The sequence below is a fragment of the Hippocampus comes genome, unplaced genomic scaffold, assembly GCF_001891065.2.
Source record: "Hippocampus comes isolate QL1 unplaced genomic scaffold, H_comes_QL1_v1.1 scaffold299, whole genome shotgun sequence".
NCBI lineage: Eukaryota > Metazoa > Chordata > Actinopteri > Syngnathiformes > Syngnathidae > Hippocampus > Hippocampus comes.
In genome coordinates, this window is record NW_017805694.1 from 923,797 (window position 1) to 939,321 (window position 15,525).

At 44.2% G+C, this 15,525-nt stretch overlaps 1 protein-coding gene across 4 annotated transcripts; it reads right to left on the reverse strand.

The window, feature by feature from the left end:
- Positions 1-6,175: 6,175 nt before the first annotated feature.
- Positions 6,176-15,213, reverse strand: LOC109522998 (troponin T, fast skeletal muscle isoforms-like). Of its 4 annotated transcripts, XM_019881830.1 has the most exons (12): positions 15,150-15,213; positions 13,845-13,931; positions 12,566-12,583; positions 11,260-11,278; positions 11,122-11,167; positions 10,619-10,735; positions 9,316-9,393; positions 9,114-9,227; positions 8,231-8,343; positions 7,320-7,410; positions 7,178-7,218; positions 6,176-6,407 (listed from the first exon to the last, which is right to left on the reverse strand). In XM_019881830.1, the coding sequence occupies exons 1-12, from the start codon at positions 15,196-15,198 to the stop codon at positions 6,371-6,373; spliced, it is 810 nt and encodes a 269-aa protein (XP_019737389.1). In that variant the 5' UTR covers positions 15,199-15,213; the 3' UTR covers positions 6,176-6,370. The 4 variants fall into 4 exon arrangements, with proteins under 4 accessions (XP_019737389.1, XP_019737392.1, XP_019737390.1 ...); XM_019881833.1 differs by lacking the exon at positions 13,845-13,931; XM_019881831.1 differs by lacking the exon at positions 12,566-12,583.
- Positions 15,214-15,525: the final 312 nt, after the last annotated feature.

Sequence of the window (15,525 nt, forward strand, 5' to 3'; positions counted from 1 at the left end):
TTTTTTTGCATGCATGCATGCGCTTGTGCCGAAACCCTCTTTGTGGCGTGCTCCTTGAGGAGGAAAAGCGGATGATGAAAGGGATGAATGGATCACACAGCAACACATAATTGTGCTCATTGATGACTGTTTTCTTTTCCTTTTTGACAATTGGATTCACCTTGACTTCCTGGCAATTTGATGGCCGTCCACGTTTATGTTCAATCGACGATCAACTCACTCAACTAACTAATAAAGATAAAAGGATCACTTTCTGACTGGATGAAAGGGTGCACATGGACATTTTCTCACAATTTTTCATGTAAATGCCCGTGTGTTTGTAAGTTGACGGGTTTGTAGGTTTTGAGTGGGTAGCTGTTCGCAGGGTTCCTTCAGAGCGCGTGTCGACTGACATGCTTTTGTCCAACATCCCAAGAATGACACGACGAGGTGTTTTCTTCAGCCATACATCGGCGTGTTTATTTGAACAGGCAGAGAGAGAGAAAGAGAGTGACTGACACGTCATGCACCACGAACAAGTGTGGAGTTGAGTTACATTGCCCTCTACTGGCTCAGTTGTAAAAATGCAATCATACAACCTCAACAAGAGCTCAACTTGACGAATGGGCAAGAAGGTGAGATGGAATACTTTCGATGCGTTTTTTTTCAACCCCCCCCCCGCCGCCCCAACGTCTGCACCTCCGAACGAACGAGAACACGCCTGCTTCCGGTCACGAAAACACTTCCTGCTTCTCTTCAGCCAATCAGACGCAAGCAATGTAAGAATGCTTCAACAACTATGAAACAGAATAGAATTTAGGAAACTACAACATAAAGGAATATAAAGCTCAAATATAACATGAAAATAATGAATAATTCAACATAAGCTAACATGTTCGTGCACTTCAAACATATTCATGATGTACGTCCACCGATGTCAAGAAAACAAGTATTCACATCGAGTTTATGGCGTGTATCACAACAACGGGGAGCAGAGCAGGCAAAATGAAGGTACCATCGACTCTTCGGTGCGAAAAAAAAGCGATTTCCACAATTCTTGTCCGGCGGACCAGTGTCACGTAGCCAGCCAATCGCACACACGCGCGCACAAACGCGCCCGCGTGCGTGTGCCGTTTTTGGGGGGCGGCGGGCGGCGTTTTTAGCTGATAAAAACGACCATGTATAGGAAGCCGTTTTTAGCTGAAAAAATCGACCATGTATAGGAAGCCGTTTTTAGCTGAAAAAATCGACCATGTATAGGAAGCCGTTTTTAGCTGAAAAAATCGACCATGTATAGGAAGCCGTTTTTAGCTGAAAAAATCGACCATGTATAGGAAGCCGTTTTTAGCTGAAAAAATCGACCATGTATAGGAAGCCGTTTTTAGCTGAAAAAATCGACCATGTATAGGAAGCCGTTTTTAGCTGAAAAAATCGACCATGTATAGGAAGCCGTTTTTAGCTGAAAAAATCGACCATGTATAGGAAGCCGTTTTTAGCTGAAAAAATCGACCATGTATAGGAAGCCGTTTTTAGCTGAAAAAATCGACCATGTATAGGAAGCCGTTTTTAGCTGAAAAAATCGACCATGTATAGGAAGCCGTTTTTAGCTGAAAAAATCGACCATGTATAGGAAGCCGTTTTTAGCTGAAAAAATCGACCATGTATAGGAAGCCGTTTTTAGCTGAAAAAATCGACCATGTATAGGAAGCCGTTTTTAGCTGAAAAAATCGACCATGTATAGGAAGCCGTTTTTAGCTGAAAAAATCGACCATGTATAGGAAGCCGTTTTTAGCTGAAAAAATCGACCATGTATAGGAAGCCGTTTTTAGCTGAAAAAATCGACCATGTATAGGAAGCCGTTTTTAGCTGAAAAAATCGACCATGTATAGGAAGCCGTTTTTAGCTGAAAAAATCGACCATGTATAGGAAGCCGTTTTTAGCTGAAAAAATCGACCATGTATAGGAAGCCGTTTTTAGCTGAAAAAATCGACCATGTATAGGAAGCCGTTTTTAGCTGAAAAAATCGACCATGTATAGGAAGCCGTTTTTAGCTGAAAAAATCGACCATGTATAGGAAGCCGTTTTTAGCTGAAAAAATCGACCATGTATAGGAAGCCGTTTTTAGCTGAAAAAATCGACCATGTATAGGAAGCCGTTTTTAGCTGAAAAAATCGACCATGTATAGGAAGCCGTTTTTAGCTGAAAAAATCGACCATGTATAGGAAGCCGTTTTTAGCTGAAAAAATCGACCATGTATAGGAAGCCGTTTTTAGCTGAAAAAATCGACCATGTATAGGAAGCCGTTTTTAGCTGAAAAAATCGACCATGTATAGGAAGCCGTTTTTAGCTGAAAAAATCGACCATGTATAGGAAGCCGTTTTTAGCTGAAAAAATCGACCATGTATAGGAAGCCGTTTTTAGCTGAAAAAATCGACCATGTATAGGAAGCCGTTTTTAGCTGAAAAAATCGACCATGTATAGGAAGCCGTTTTTAGCTGAAAAAATCGACCATGTATAGGAAGCCGTTTTTAGCTGAAAAAATCGACCATGTATAGGAAGCCGTTTTTAGCTGAAAAAATCGACCATGTATAGGAAGCCGTTTTTAGCTGAAAAAATCGACCATGTATAGGAAGCCGTTTTTAGCTGAAAAAATCGACCATGTATAGGAAGCCGTTTTTAGCTGAAAAAATCGACCATGTATAGGAAGCCGTTTTTAGCTGAAAAAATCGACCATGTATAGGAAGCCGTTTTTAGCTGAAAAAATCGACCATGTATAGGAAGCCGTTTTTAGCTGAAAAAATCGACCATGTATAGGAAGCCGTTTTTAGCTGAAAAAATCGACCATGTATAGGAAGCCGTTTTTAGCTGAAAAAATCGACCATGTATAGGAAGCCGTTTTTAGCTGAAAAAATCGACCATGTATAGGAAGCCGTTTTTAGCTGAAAAAATCGACCATGTATAGGAAGCCGTTTTTAGCTGAAAAAATCGACCATGTATAGGAAGCCGTTTTTAGCTGAAAAAATCGACCATGTATAGGAAGCCGTTTTTAGCTGAAAAAATCGACCATGTATAGGAAGCCGTTTTTAGCTGAAAAAATCGACCATGTATAGGAAGCCGTTTTTAGCTGAAAAAATCGACCATGTATAGGAAGCCGTTTTTAGCTGAAAAAATCGACCATGTATAGGAAGCCGTTTTTAGCTGAAAAAATCGACCATGTATAGGAAGCCGTTTTTAGCTGAAAAAATCGACCATGTATAGGAAGCCGTTTTTAGCTGAAAAAATCGACCATGTATAGGAAGCCGTTTTTAGCTGAAAAAATCGACCATGTATAGGAAGCCGTTTTTAGCTGAAAAAATCGACCATGTATAGGAAGCCGTTTTTAGCTGAAAAAATCGACCATGTATAGGAAGCCGTTTTTAGCTGAAAAAATCGACCATGTATAGGAAGCCGTTTTTAGCTGAAAAAATCGACCATGTATAGGAAGCCGTTTTTAGCTGAAAAAATCGACCATGTATAGGAAGCCGTTTTTAGCTGAAAAAATCGACCATGTATAGGAAGCCGTTTTTAGCTGAAAAAATCGACCATGTATAGGAAGCCGTTTTTAGCTGAAAAAATCGACCATGTATAGGAAGCCGTTTTTAGCTGAAAAAATCGACCATGTATAGGAAGCCGTTTTTAGCTGAAAAAATCGACCATGTATAGGAAGCCGTTTTTAGCTGAAAAAATCGACCATGTATAGGAAGCCGTTTTTAGCTGAAAAAATCGACCATGTATAGGAAGCCGTTTTTAGCTGAAAAAATCGACCATGTATAGGAAGCCGTTTTTAGCTGAAAAAATCGACCATGTATAGGAAGCCGTTTTTAGCTGAAAAAATCGACCATGTATAGGAAGCCGTTTTTAGCTGAAAAAATCGACCATGTATAGGAAGCCGTTTTTAGCTGAAAAAATCGACCATGTATAGGAAGCCGTTTTTAGCTGAAAAAATCGACCATGTATAGGAAGCCGTTTTTAGCTGAAAAAATCGACCATGTATAGGAAGCCGTTTTTAGCTGAAAAAATCGACCATGTATAGGAAGCCGTTTTTAGCTGAAAAAATCGACCATGTATAGGAAGCCGTTTTTAGCTGAAAAAATCGACCATGTATAGGAAGCCGTTTTTAGCTGAAAAAATCGACCATGTATAGGAAGCCGTTTTTAGCTGAAAAAATCGACCATGTATAGGAAGCCGTTTTTAGCTGAAAAAATCGACCATGTATAGGAAGCCGTTTTTAGCTGAAAAAATCGACCATGTATAGGAAGCCGTTTTTAGCTGAAAAAATCGACCATGTATAGGAAGCCGTTTTTAGCTGAAAAAATCGACCATGTATAGGAAGCCGTTTTTAGCTGAAAAAATCGACCATGTATAGGAAGCCGTTTTTAGCTGAAAAAATCGACCATGTATAGGAAGCCGTTTTTAGCTGAAAAAATCGACCATGTATAGGAAGCCGTTTTTAGCTGAAAAAATCGACCATGTATAGGAAGCCGTTTTTAGCTGAAAAAATCGACCATGTATAGGAAGCCGTTTTTAGCTGAAAAAATCGACCATGTATAGGAAGCCGTTTTTAGCTGAAAAAATCGACCATGTATAGGAAGCCGTTTTTAGCTGAAAAAATCGACCATGTATAGGAAGCCGTTTTTAGCTGAAAAAATCGACCATGTATAGGAAGCCGTTTTTAGCTGAAAAAATCGACCATGTATAGGAAGCCGTTTTTAGCTGAAAAAATCGACCATGTATAGGAAGCCGTTTTTAGCTGAAAAAATCGACCATGTATAGGAAGCCGTTTTTAGCTGAAAAAATCGACCATGTATAGGAAGCCGTTTTTAGCTGAAAAAATCGACCATGTATAGGAAGCCGTTTTTAGCTGAAAAAATCGACCATGTATAGGAAGCCGTTTTTAGCTGAAAAAATCGACCATGTATAGGAAGCCGTTTTTAGCTGAAAAAATCGACCATGTATAGGAAGCCGTTTTTAGCTGAAAAAATCGACCATGTATAGGAAGCCGTTTTTAGCTGAAAAAATCGACCATGTATAGGAAGCCGTTTTTAGCTGAAAAAATCGACCATGTATAGGAAGCCGTTTTTAGCTGAAAAAATCGACCATGTATAGGAAGCCGTTTTTAGCTGAAAAAATCGACCATGTATAGGAAGCCGTTTTTAGCTGAAAAAATCGACCATGTATAGGAAGCCGTTTTTAGCTGAAAAAATCGACCATGTATAGGAAGCCGTTTTTAGCTGAAAAAATCGACCATGTATAGGAAGCCGTTTTTAGCTGAAAAAATCGACCATGTATAGGAAGCCGTTTTTAGCTGAAAAAATCGACCATGTATAGGAAGCCGTTTTTAGCTGAAAAAATCGACCATGTATAGGAAGCCGTTTTTAGCTGAAAAAATCGACAATGTATAGTTAGGCGTTTTTAGCCGAAAAAAACGACGATGTATAGTCAGGCATTTTTAGCCGAAAAAAAACACCAAGTATAGTAAGGCGTTTTTAACGCCACTGAATTAAACCCGCTAGAAATGTCAAATGAAATGTACTCTGGTGATGACACACGATTTGAAAGCAAAACTTTATTGTAAAAAAAAAAAAAAAATACACTTGATGATTCCGAATTTTTATTACCAATTTTTATCAAAGCTCATGAAGTGAACACCGAAAGACAGCGTAATACTGTACAGTCAAGCATACACACACAAAGAAGAACAGACTTTGTCCTCTGCTATCGTGATGACCGTGTAAGTGCGCACGATTTGCATGCCAAGGGTGAATTGTAGTTTGTTAGCTAGCATTAGCATCAGTCTTCTTGGCGGTCCAGTGGTTAGCGCGTCGACCTTACAGTGCAGAGATCATGGGTTCGATCCCGGATCTGGCCTCCCTGTGTGGAGTTTGCATGTTCTCCCCGGGCCCGTGTGGGTTTTCTCCGGGTACTCCGGTTTCCTCCCACATTCCAAAAACATGCACGGCAGGCTGATCCAACACTCCAGATTTTCCCCAAGTGTGAGTGTGAGCACGGATGGTTGTTCGTCTCCGTGTGCCCTGCGATTGGCTGGCAACCTGTTCAGGGTGTCCCCCGCCTACTGACCCAATAAAGCGGATCGGAAAACGGATGGAAGGATCAGTCTTCTTGCTAGCATGAAAGAAATGACGAGAAGCACAAAAAATGTCGTCTAGATGAGTCAAACTTTATTTACAAAAATACTGTGAACCAAACAGCCGAGAGAGCGAGGAGGTCCGACATGTTTTTAATGCTAACGTTAGCCACTAGCCGCGAGCGGCTAGTGGCGGGCGATGACAATGCGTCCTCAGCGCAAGGACGCGGTGCGCCTTCTCAGCGAGACAAATTTTGACGGCGGCGTCTACTTCCTGCGGCGGGCAGCGGCTCCCTTCTTGCTGCTGTGGAACGAACGGACAGATCAAGCCACGTTTGCATGGTACTGCGTGCGCTTCAATGTCAACGTTTGCTCTGCTATTAATCATGTGAGATCAATATTACAAATAAGTCGACGTGCGCATGGAGCTGAATGTACTGCATTATTGTGCTCGCAGAACGTTGGCAAGTCATGAAAACATGTTTGCTAAATTTCTTTGTCCACATTCATATGTTCAAGGTGTCAAAATCTGAACAGAAGTGCAACGATAAAATGACAGCGATACCTTCCTGAGAGTGATTTGTTAGCATCTGTGCTTGCATCTCACGAAAAGTTGCTTTTGAGTTTCCGTTTGGATGGTCGGCAATGACTCATCAAAATGTTCACATGATTATACGGTCATTTGTTCAAAGTTGTACCGTATCATTTCTACACCTTTGGATGGAAGTGAGAAGCTTAAGTTTGGGATTTGGCTCATCATTTTGGAGCTCGTGGCCGAAAACAAATATGCAGGACACAAAATCCACAATAAAATAATAAAACAGATGAAAAACATTTCAAAAATCAAACATCAGTCGTAATCTTGAACAATAATAATCCACAAATGTATAAATACATGTTCTGTGTGCTTTTGAGGTATTAGTCTATGTTTTTAATCGTTAAAAAAAAAAAACAACAACAACAAAGGTCATGACAAATGATTTCGGCGAAATGGTGTAATGTGTCCTTCTGACCAGCGGAGGCGCTGTAGTTAGGACATGCTCACACGTTCCTGACAACAATCGCGTTACTTACAACTTGCTCAGCTCCTCCACTCTCTTGCGCAGGGTGGTGACCTGTGAGGGCGCAAAGAGCGCATCCAAATGTGAACTTTTCTCCCTTTTTGTGTGTCCGCATGCGTGTGCGTGGGCGCTTTTGAGGGCGCGGTGGCACTCACCTCGTACTTCTGCCTCTTCAGCCTCTCCGTGTGGTCGAACTTCTCCGACTCCAGCTGACACATCCACTCGTACAACTCGTTGATCTTGTCCCTGGGACACAATCGTTGGTTGACATTGACAATGGTATTCATCGTTGGGGGGGGGGGGGACGGAAACTGAGACACCTCTAATTGAAGGTAAGATAGATCCAAAAAAAAATGCTCAAGGCATTTGTAACGACTGAGATGGAATCCTTTGAACGCGGCTTTTTATTTTTCCTCAACGTCCGCTCCGCAACTCCCGAACGAACGCATCTTTTTCACGGTCACGAAAAAACACTTCCTGCTTCTCTTCAGCCAATCAGACGCAAGTAACATAAGACCGTTTCAACAATTGTGAAACAGAATATAATTGAGGTAACTATCACATGAAGGAATACAATGCTCAAATATAAAATGAAAATAATGAATAATTTAACATAAGTTTACATAAACAATGACAGTGTAGCGTAGCATGACGTCCAATTTGCGATGTTATGCCAAGGGCACGAGATGATCGTAAATAAGATAAAAAAAATCAAAATGATGGTCTTTTTTCCAGAAAGCACATCGAACAATTAAAATAAACCATTGACAACAAAGAACTGATATTGTGATAGTTTGCCAATTGGGGGGAAAATATGCAATATATTGCAATACCGTATCTCCATAAGTGAAACTAAAGCTGATGGAAATTCAGCCCCCCCCCCTCAGGAAATACCCCCGATTCCGCTCTTATCAATTCTCGTGGCTGTTTTCAGGATCGCTTGATAGAAAGCGATTGCAAACGTCGCATCGCGGATTCAGGTCAAGGTGAATCTGATGCCAATCTTGGCACGACACGACGATGTTTGACATCATGGGGAAATATTGTACGGCGCTGAGGATCGAACCTGAGCTTGTCCTCGTTGAGATGGTCGATGTTGAGTTGCTTGCGTCTGGCGGCCAAAATCTTCTTTTTCTTCTCTCGCTCCGTCTCTTTCTTTCCTCCTCTCTTCTGGTCCGCCTGATGGAGACAAACAGTCGTACCGAGCTCAGCGCGGACCCCCTTCGATAAACTTGACCATCCATCCTGCCGCCCATCTGTCCAGTTGTCCATCTGTCCATCCAATCTCAAGTCCGTCCAATCAGCCTTCCATTCATCTACATGTCCATCCAGTCGTCCATTCATCCATCCAGCCCATCCAATCATTTCTGGCTGAGCGTGTTGAGTTGACTGCCATTTTGCACCCCCATCAGGCTAAAGATTGAACTGCAGCTGGGGAAAAAAATTCAACCCTAAAACGGTTTCATTTGATATTCACAGAGTGTATAATTTGTTGGGGGAATCAATTTGAAAAACAAATTATTTATTATTTTTATGACAGTGTTTTTGTTTTTGTTTGTTGGAACTGTTCCGCCCACATAAAACATGTTCGTCAGCATTCTTTGAAGAATTTTGTGTGTCAAAAAAAACGTTTGTTTGTTTGTTTGTTTATTGAAGTTCAGAACCCAAAGATTTGATTACTGGCGGATTTTTGCCGATTTTATTTTTCAATATTTTCTTCATATTTTGGATTTTTCCTGTTCCGGGCTTATTTCCCCCCCCATTCCTTGCGTTTTTCACGGAGAACATGTTGAATGCCCATCGCTGGCATTGACGATTGACTTCGTACAAGTAAATTTCTAGGGTGATGTGGACAAAAGTGTTGGGACGGGAAAATATTTGGAAGGCAATTTCGTAAGCGCCTGTCAACCGTTTGGGGTTGACAGGCGCGTAGACGTGCGTGGGCGTACCCTCTGCAGATGGCTGCTGTAGTTGGATCCCATGTTGGAGAGGGCCGACTTCTTCTTGGCTTCATCCTCGGCCTTCTTCTTGGCGTCCGCCTCCTCTTTGATCCGACGCTCCTCCTGCACACACGAAAGCAATCGCGGCCTTGGCTTTTTAACAAGGGAGAGAGCGGCGCGGTGCGGCGCGGTGGGCGTGGACGGTACACACCTCACGTCTGGCCTGGCGTTCCTTGTCCTTTTCGGCACGGACCCGCTGCTGCTCGGCCCTCTCGGCGCGACGCTTCTCCTGCGGGAAGTCGAGCGCAAAGCGAGCGTCACCTGAACTTCGCTTTGTGGATATTCCCACCCAGCATGAAATTCGTAATTGCGAGTCGCCAGGACGTCAACTCACCGGACACTTCATTAGGTACACGGTCAAATGAAATCCAAGACAAAAAAAACAGATTGCAGGTAACATTTATGTTGATGAGTACTGAAATATTCGATTATTATTGTATTGAATACAGTCAGGACTAATGACTTTTTTTTTAAAAATAAAAACAATTATTAAACACGAGTAAAAAAAAAAAATCCTAAAAATCACTTATGACTAAATAAGCCATTTCTATTATTTTATTAAATCATATTGCAGTTATAATAATACAAAACAAAAAAAGACTAATACATTAACGATTTACAACAAGTGGCCCCAAACTTTTTCCTGCGAGGGCCGAATAACTTTTGTTTTTTTCTGACGGGGGCCGGGTTCACTTGGGAACAAAAAGTGTGACGATCGCAGATGTGTCTCGACGTAAACATTTATTGTTTTCCAAAAAGCCGCACCAAATCAAATATCCATCCATCCATCCATCCATTTTCTGATCCGCTTAATCCTCACAAGGGTCGCGGGGGGGTGCCGGAGCCTATCCCAGCTGTCTTTGGGTTGTAGGCGGGGGACACCCCGAACCGGTTGCCAGCCATTCACAGGGCACACAGAGACGAACAACCATCCACGCTCACACTCACACCTCGGGACAATTTCAAGCGTTTAATCAGCCTGCCATGCATGTTTTTGGAATGTGGGAGGAAAGCGGAGTACCCGGAGAATACCCACGCCGGCACGGGACGAACATGCAAATTCCACACAGCGAGGCCAGAGCCGGGTTCGAACCCGTGACCTCTCCCGCGTAATATTTTCATCCTTATTCCATTTTATTTGACAGAGTTGTGTCTCGGTTTTTTTGTTTTTTTTTGAGGGCGGGGGCGGTTCAGACTGCAGAAGGGTGGCCAGACTGGGGAAAATTTGGAAAATAGTAATTGCTTCTCTGGTCAAATTCAGGGGACGGGGCAAAATAGTTTGGGGACCACCGATTTACAATTTACTGCCAAAGTAAAGTTTGGCGATGGCTGAGCCTTGCAGTGAAATGTGTTCTTATTTGACGCGTGGACGCAAAGCGTTTGCACGGATGCGTTTGGACCGAGTGCGGCGAGTGAAGCGTCCCACCCCCCACCCCCCCCACAGCCGCACTCACAATCCGATCCTTGAGGGCGATGAGCTCCTCCTCCTCCTTCTTGCGGCACTCAAAGTGGGCGTCGATCAGGCCCTGCAGCTCCACCAGGTCTTTGTTCTGACGCTTCTTCTGGATGTCCTGAACGCACCCAAACCAGCGTCAAAACTGGAAAACGGACTTTTTGGGGCCCGGATTTTCTCCGCAAAAGAATTTCATCACCCAGCACCGCGCCAATTGATGGAAAAGCATTTTCTCTTTTGCTCCCTGCCAGAGGAGGACGGATGTGCATCCCTCTCACGAGTATCAGTCAAGAGACGAGCAGCAGCAGCATTTTGGACCAACTGGAGACGCTTGATGGAGGATTGGCTGACTCCAAATTACAGGCAGCACTTGGGATTGTTTTACAATACTTTGCCCTCTTGCCCATTTTTCCGGCACAGGTGCTTTTTTTTTTTTTTTTCCAACTATTTTATCACGATGGCCCGAATTGGACTTGGCGACTCTCACCTCTGCCGGCAACTTACATCAAAGTCGACTTTCTCGCCGTCGGGAATCTTGGGGGCGCTCATCCTAGGATGGAACGAGAGCGTCGGATTGCATTCTGGTGCTTCACAAATGAGCTGAAGGTCAGGTCACCCCCCCCCCCCCGTCATGTGTCTTACTTGAACTTCGGCTTCTCTTCTGCAGGACGCAAGTCAAGGTGGCGGCGGCGGCGGCGGCGGTTGGGGGAGAACAAGTACATTTAACGCTGTTAGAAGTCAAACATATTAAGGACTCTCAAGGATTCAAATGATTAATTAGTGATTAGCGCTTCAAGGGGAAAAAGGAGCAAACATATTAGAAGGTGGTCACAGTGAACCCCCACTAGAACGCTGTGCGGGATTTATCTCTTTATTGTTTTGTCTTTTCATGAATTTTTCCAGCGTACAAGGAAGTCCGACTTTGGAATTGCTCTGCTTCACTGTAGCAGCCCGGTGCGTCGCAACGTCGCAACGTCGCAACGTCGCAACGTCGCAGCGTCGCAACGTCGCAACGTCGCGGCGCTGAGCAGAAGGCGGCGAGGTGTTTTTTTGCGCTAAGGAGCAGTTGTTTGCAGCTTGAGAATGACCGTGATATTGATGCTAATTTACGTTCACCCGTCTATGGCGCTTCTCATTATACCTTAGCACCAAGCTAGCGGACTTGATGTGCGGGTTTCAGTGAACTTTTTGATGCCGAAATACGAAAAAGTGTCTCTTGATAACTTTCACGATCTATCCACATATTTCTCTGCTCGTTCTGTGTAGGACGCCACAAGGTGGCGCCAAAACATCCTGCTTATTCAAAGGCGCCGCGTTCGACGACCCGAAAGGAGGTGGCGTTGGAATATTCGATCAAATAGTCGAGTCCAAAAATATTTCGCAGTGACAGCTCTATTATCTGTGTACCACAGAGTCCAAAAACTCATAAACTTGATCATCGGAAAGTAGTCATTGGTCATTTAGGGACGCAAATGAAATCAAGCATTGCGAGTCATCCCTTTTGAAAAGTAATGTGATAAAATGACTGTGGGGGGTCATTGTTTTGGGTTTAAACGATTCAAAGGAGCAATTATTTGAAAAGAACAATTTCTGTCGCGAGGGTCCACTGTGTTATACATGACTCGCTTCAGTGTGGCTAACGGACAACCGCTAACGAAAAGTGTGTCTTTCTGCTTGACTCGACTCCAAACTCGTCGTCGTCTTCTCTGTCTACGAGACAGGCGAGGTCACATGATCACAAGGGTCCATCTCCCATTGGCCGGCTGCTTCATGCCATGCTGCTGACGAGCGGGCGGCGGGGAGTCGTTAGCATCTCATATTCTTTCACCCTTTTTCGCCGACAAGACTTTTTGTTTTTCTTTCCACTTCTTTCAAAAGATTTTGGACACGATTGTGCGACGCTCCAATGTTGGAATAGGAAAGAGTGTTATTGTGAAAAAGAACATACCTTCCTCTTCAAAGTCCTCTGCATGCAGCAAGCGTCCAGAACAAAAGCAGAATAGAAAAATAAAAGTGTTAGCGTTGGCGCGCGAGGAGCCGCGAGAGTTCCACGAGCAAACTTGAGCTAAATGGCTAAAAGCTACAAGCCGGCATCCATTTTGTGCCGATGATTGCTGTTCAATCATCTCTGCGGCGAGCGGCGCCATTAAGTTAGCGCCATCGGCATAGCTAAGGGTGTTAGCATATTAGCTCGTCCAAGGCAAAACAAAGCGCAGATTCGATTGTGTTGTTGGCTTACGTGTTCTGCTAAACAGCTACGCTACTTATTTCCTACAAGTAAGACAGCGGCTTTATTTCTGATGGTGAAAGGGAGTGCTATGTGCCATCATATCATCAGAGAAATAAATAAGACGCCTGAATAATTGGGACTGCATCAAAGGCAGGAAAGCAGCTTGATTTGTGATTACGATTGTTAGCATGCGATCATTAACAAAAGCTTGACTTCCGATGATGAATCTCATCATCGGATTACCAAAGGAACAAAAGCGGTTTTAATTGTTATGATTTCCAGTACGAAAGCAGCAAAGGAACAAAGAATAGCTTTCGATCTGCGGTTTTTATTTATTTATTTTTAGCATTAGCCAGACAATGGAAAACCCCCACCTTGAATTCTTTTACTGATTGTCATTATCAGATTGTGAAAAGAATAAAAATTGTTTTAATTCTGATGATGATGATTATTATCCGATCACCAAAGGAACAAAAAAAAAAAATCCGTCTTTGAACCGATGAGGAATGACGAATTGATGACTAACTGCAGCGTTATTCCATCAACAGGACAATTGAACTTGAATTCTGATGCAAATTATTTTGAGCATTTCACCCAAATCTGCTTTCATTCTGAAAATTGACATCATGAAATCGTTAAAAGCAAGAGAAAAAAAACAGCTAGGATTGTGCTCCTTACTGGATATTCGCCAGATCTTCAGAAGGCATACACTCACACACTCACACACACACACACACACACACACACACACGCACACACGCACGCACACACACACACGCACACACACATACAAAACATCAAGGAACACAAGCAGTTTTCCCGATGATGATTATTCACGAGCCATCACTTTAAACGTGCCGTTTAAAGCGCGCCATGACGTTTTGACTTTGCCCAGAGGTGAAAGGAAGGTCACTTAGCATTAGCATGCCTGGAGCGCCCATCGTAGTGTGGGAAAGGATGATAGAATAAGCCCCGCCCCCCCGTCCATGCCACATACCTTCGGGCTCGTCCGCTTCAGCTTCTACCTCAGGTTCGGGTTCTATTTCAGGTTCTGCCTCTGTCTCAGGGGTCAGCTCGACCTCCTCTACTCGGAGTCACATCACATGCGGTTAATGGAGGTAAAGAGACGGAAGTTTAGCGTGGGAGTTGGCTCTCAAACTTGTCGGGTCGGGGGAGGTCTTTTTTTTCCACGCCAATCAATTCAACATGCGTCACAATTTTGACCAAAACAAAGACGCGTTTGGGGATAAAATGTCAGTGGCGTTTTTCTGCTAAGATACAGCAGTGCCGTAACATACGAGTGACTCGACGTACAAGTTTCCCGAGATACAGCAACGAGTTTTGTCTCTGACATGCAAGCGCAGACTTGAGATACAAGCGGTACGGGCGAATTGCAAAAAGGACGCTTCAAGCTGCATCCTGCCACTCCCCGCTAACTACATATCAAACAAAGACGCAAGCGCTGGCCTTAATTGGCATCGAACCTTGAAGCGACCGATTGAACACAAACGGGGCAGCAACAGATGGCGAAAGACAACGTAGCGGTGGTCACAGTTATACATTCTTTATCCTCTACAGAGAACGTCTGAATGTTAGTGCCGCACTGATGAGCTGAGAAAAGTTGAAATGACTCCGTGAACAGTATGTGTGTGTGTGTGTGTGTGTGTGTGTTTGTCTTATACTGCCCCCCGGTGGCCAAGGCGGGCACACCAAAAAGAGCAGCACCATGACTATTCACTTAATGCGGCGTAACAAAGAGTGGTTCATTCTTTTGAACGTTGTGTCTGTCTTTTGCCTCATTAAAATACGCATGACAACTATTCTTACTATGTTTGGAGGGGGACGGGGGGGGGGTGGAACAGGTAAATGTTTTTTTTTTATATCATTTCCATGAGAAACGACGATTTGAGATTTGAATTTTGAGTGACAAGTGTGGTTTCAGAATGTATCGCAAGGCGCCACCATAGTTAGCAGGGCTACAAATTGGCCCGAAGTTGAACTCGGGATGGTGTCGCTGGTTTCCAATGACACGTTTTCTTGGCACGCGATGCCAAAATAACATCAAGGTGCCCGCAAACCCCAGTTTGAGAACCAACCACGAGCAGAGGAACAGCAAGTTTAAGGGAGGCGGTGGGAAGTATTGAGGACCCGCGGTCCCACAGGCTGTTTGGGGGCGGGGCCGGGAGGTTATTGAAGGTGGAAGACGGCTTTGGCGTGCCATTCGCGCTCAAGCGGGGGTTAAATTTATCAAGACAACGTCACCAAAGCAAGACGTTAGTGCGGGTTAGCCGGACGGTCTTACCATCGTACTCTTCGCGGCGATCCGAGAAAGAGAGGGAGCAGAAGGACATTTACAAAAAAGATCCCGTGTGCACCTGCGGTTGAACACTGCGGGTACGCCGGCGGGATCCATGCGGGCCGTCATGCCGAGATGCCGATGGCGGCGGGCCGCGACGCCAGCAGCGACGGCAGCCGCCGCCATGGGGGGCGGAGGGGGTGGGACTCTTCGCGGCGATCCGAGAAAGAGAGGGAGCAGAAGGACATTTACAAAAAAGATCCCGTGTGCACCTGCGGTTGAACACTGCGGGTACGCCGGCGGGATCCATGCGGGCCGTCATGCCGAGATGCCGATGGCGGCGGGCCGCGACGCCAGCAGCGACGGCAGCCGCCGCCATGGG

Bases quoted from the DNA above. Each gene is read 5' to 3' on its own strand.
- LOC109522998 (XM_019881830.1), bottom strand. From the start codon at position 15,198: ATGTCCTTCTGCTCCCTCTCTTTCTCGGATCGCCGCGAAGAGTACGAT. The intron at 9,394-10,618 runs GTGAGTGCGGCT...GACTTCCCGCAG, and splicing joins TCGCCCTCAAGGATCGGATT to GAGAAGCGTCGCGCCGAGAG. The intron at 9,228-9,315 runs GTGTGTACCGTC...TCGTGTGTGCAG, and splicing joins AACGCCAGGCCAGACGTGAG to GAGGAGCGTCGGATCAAAGA.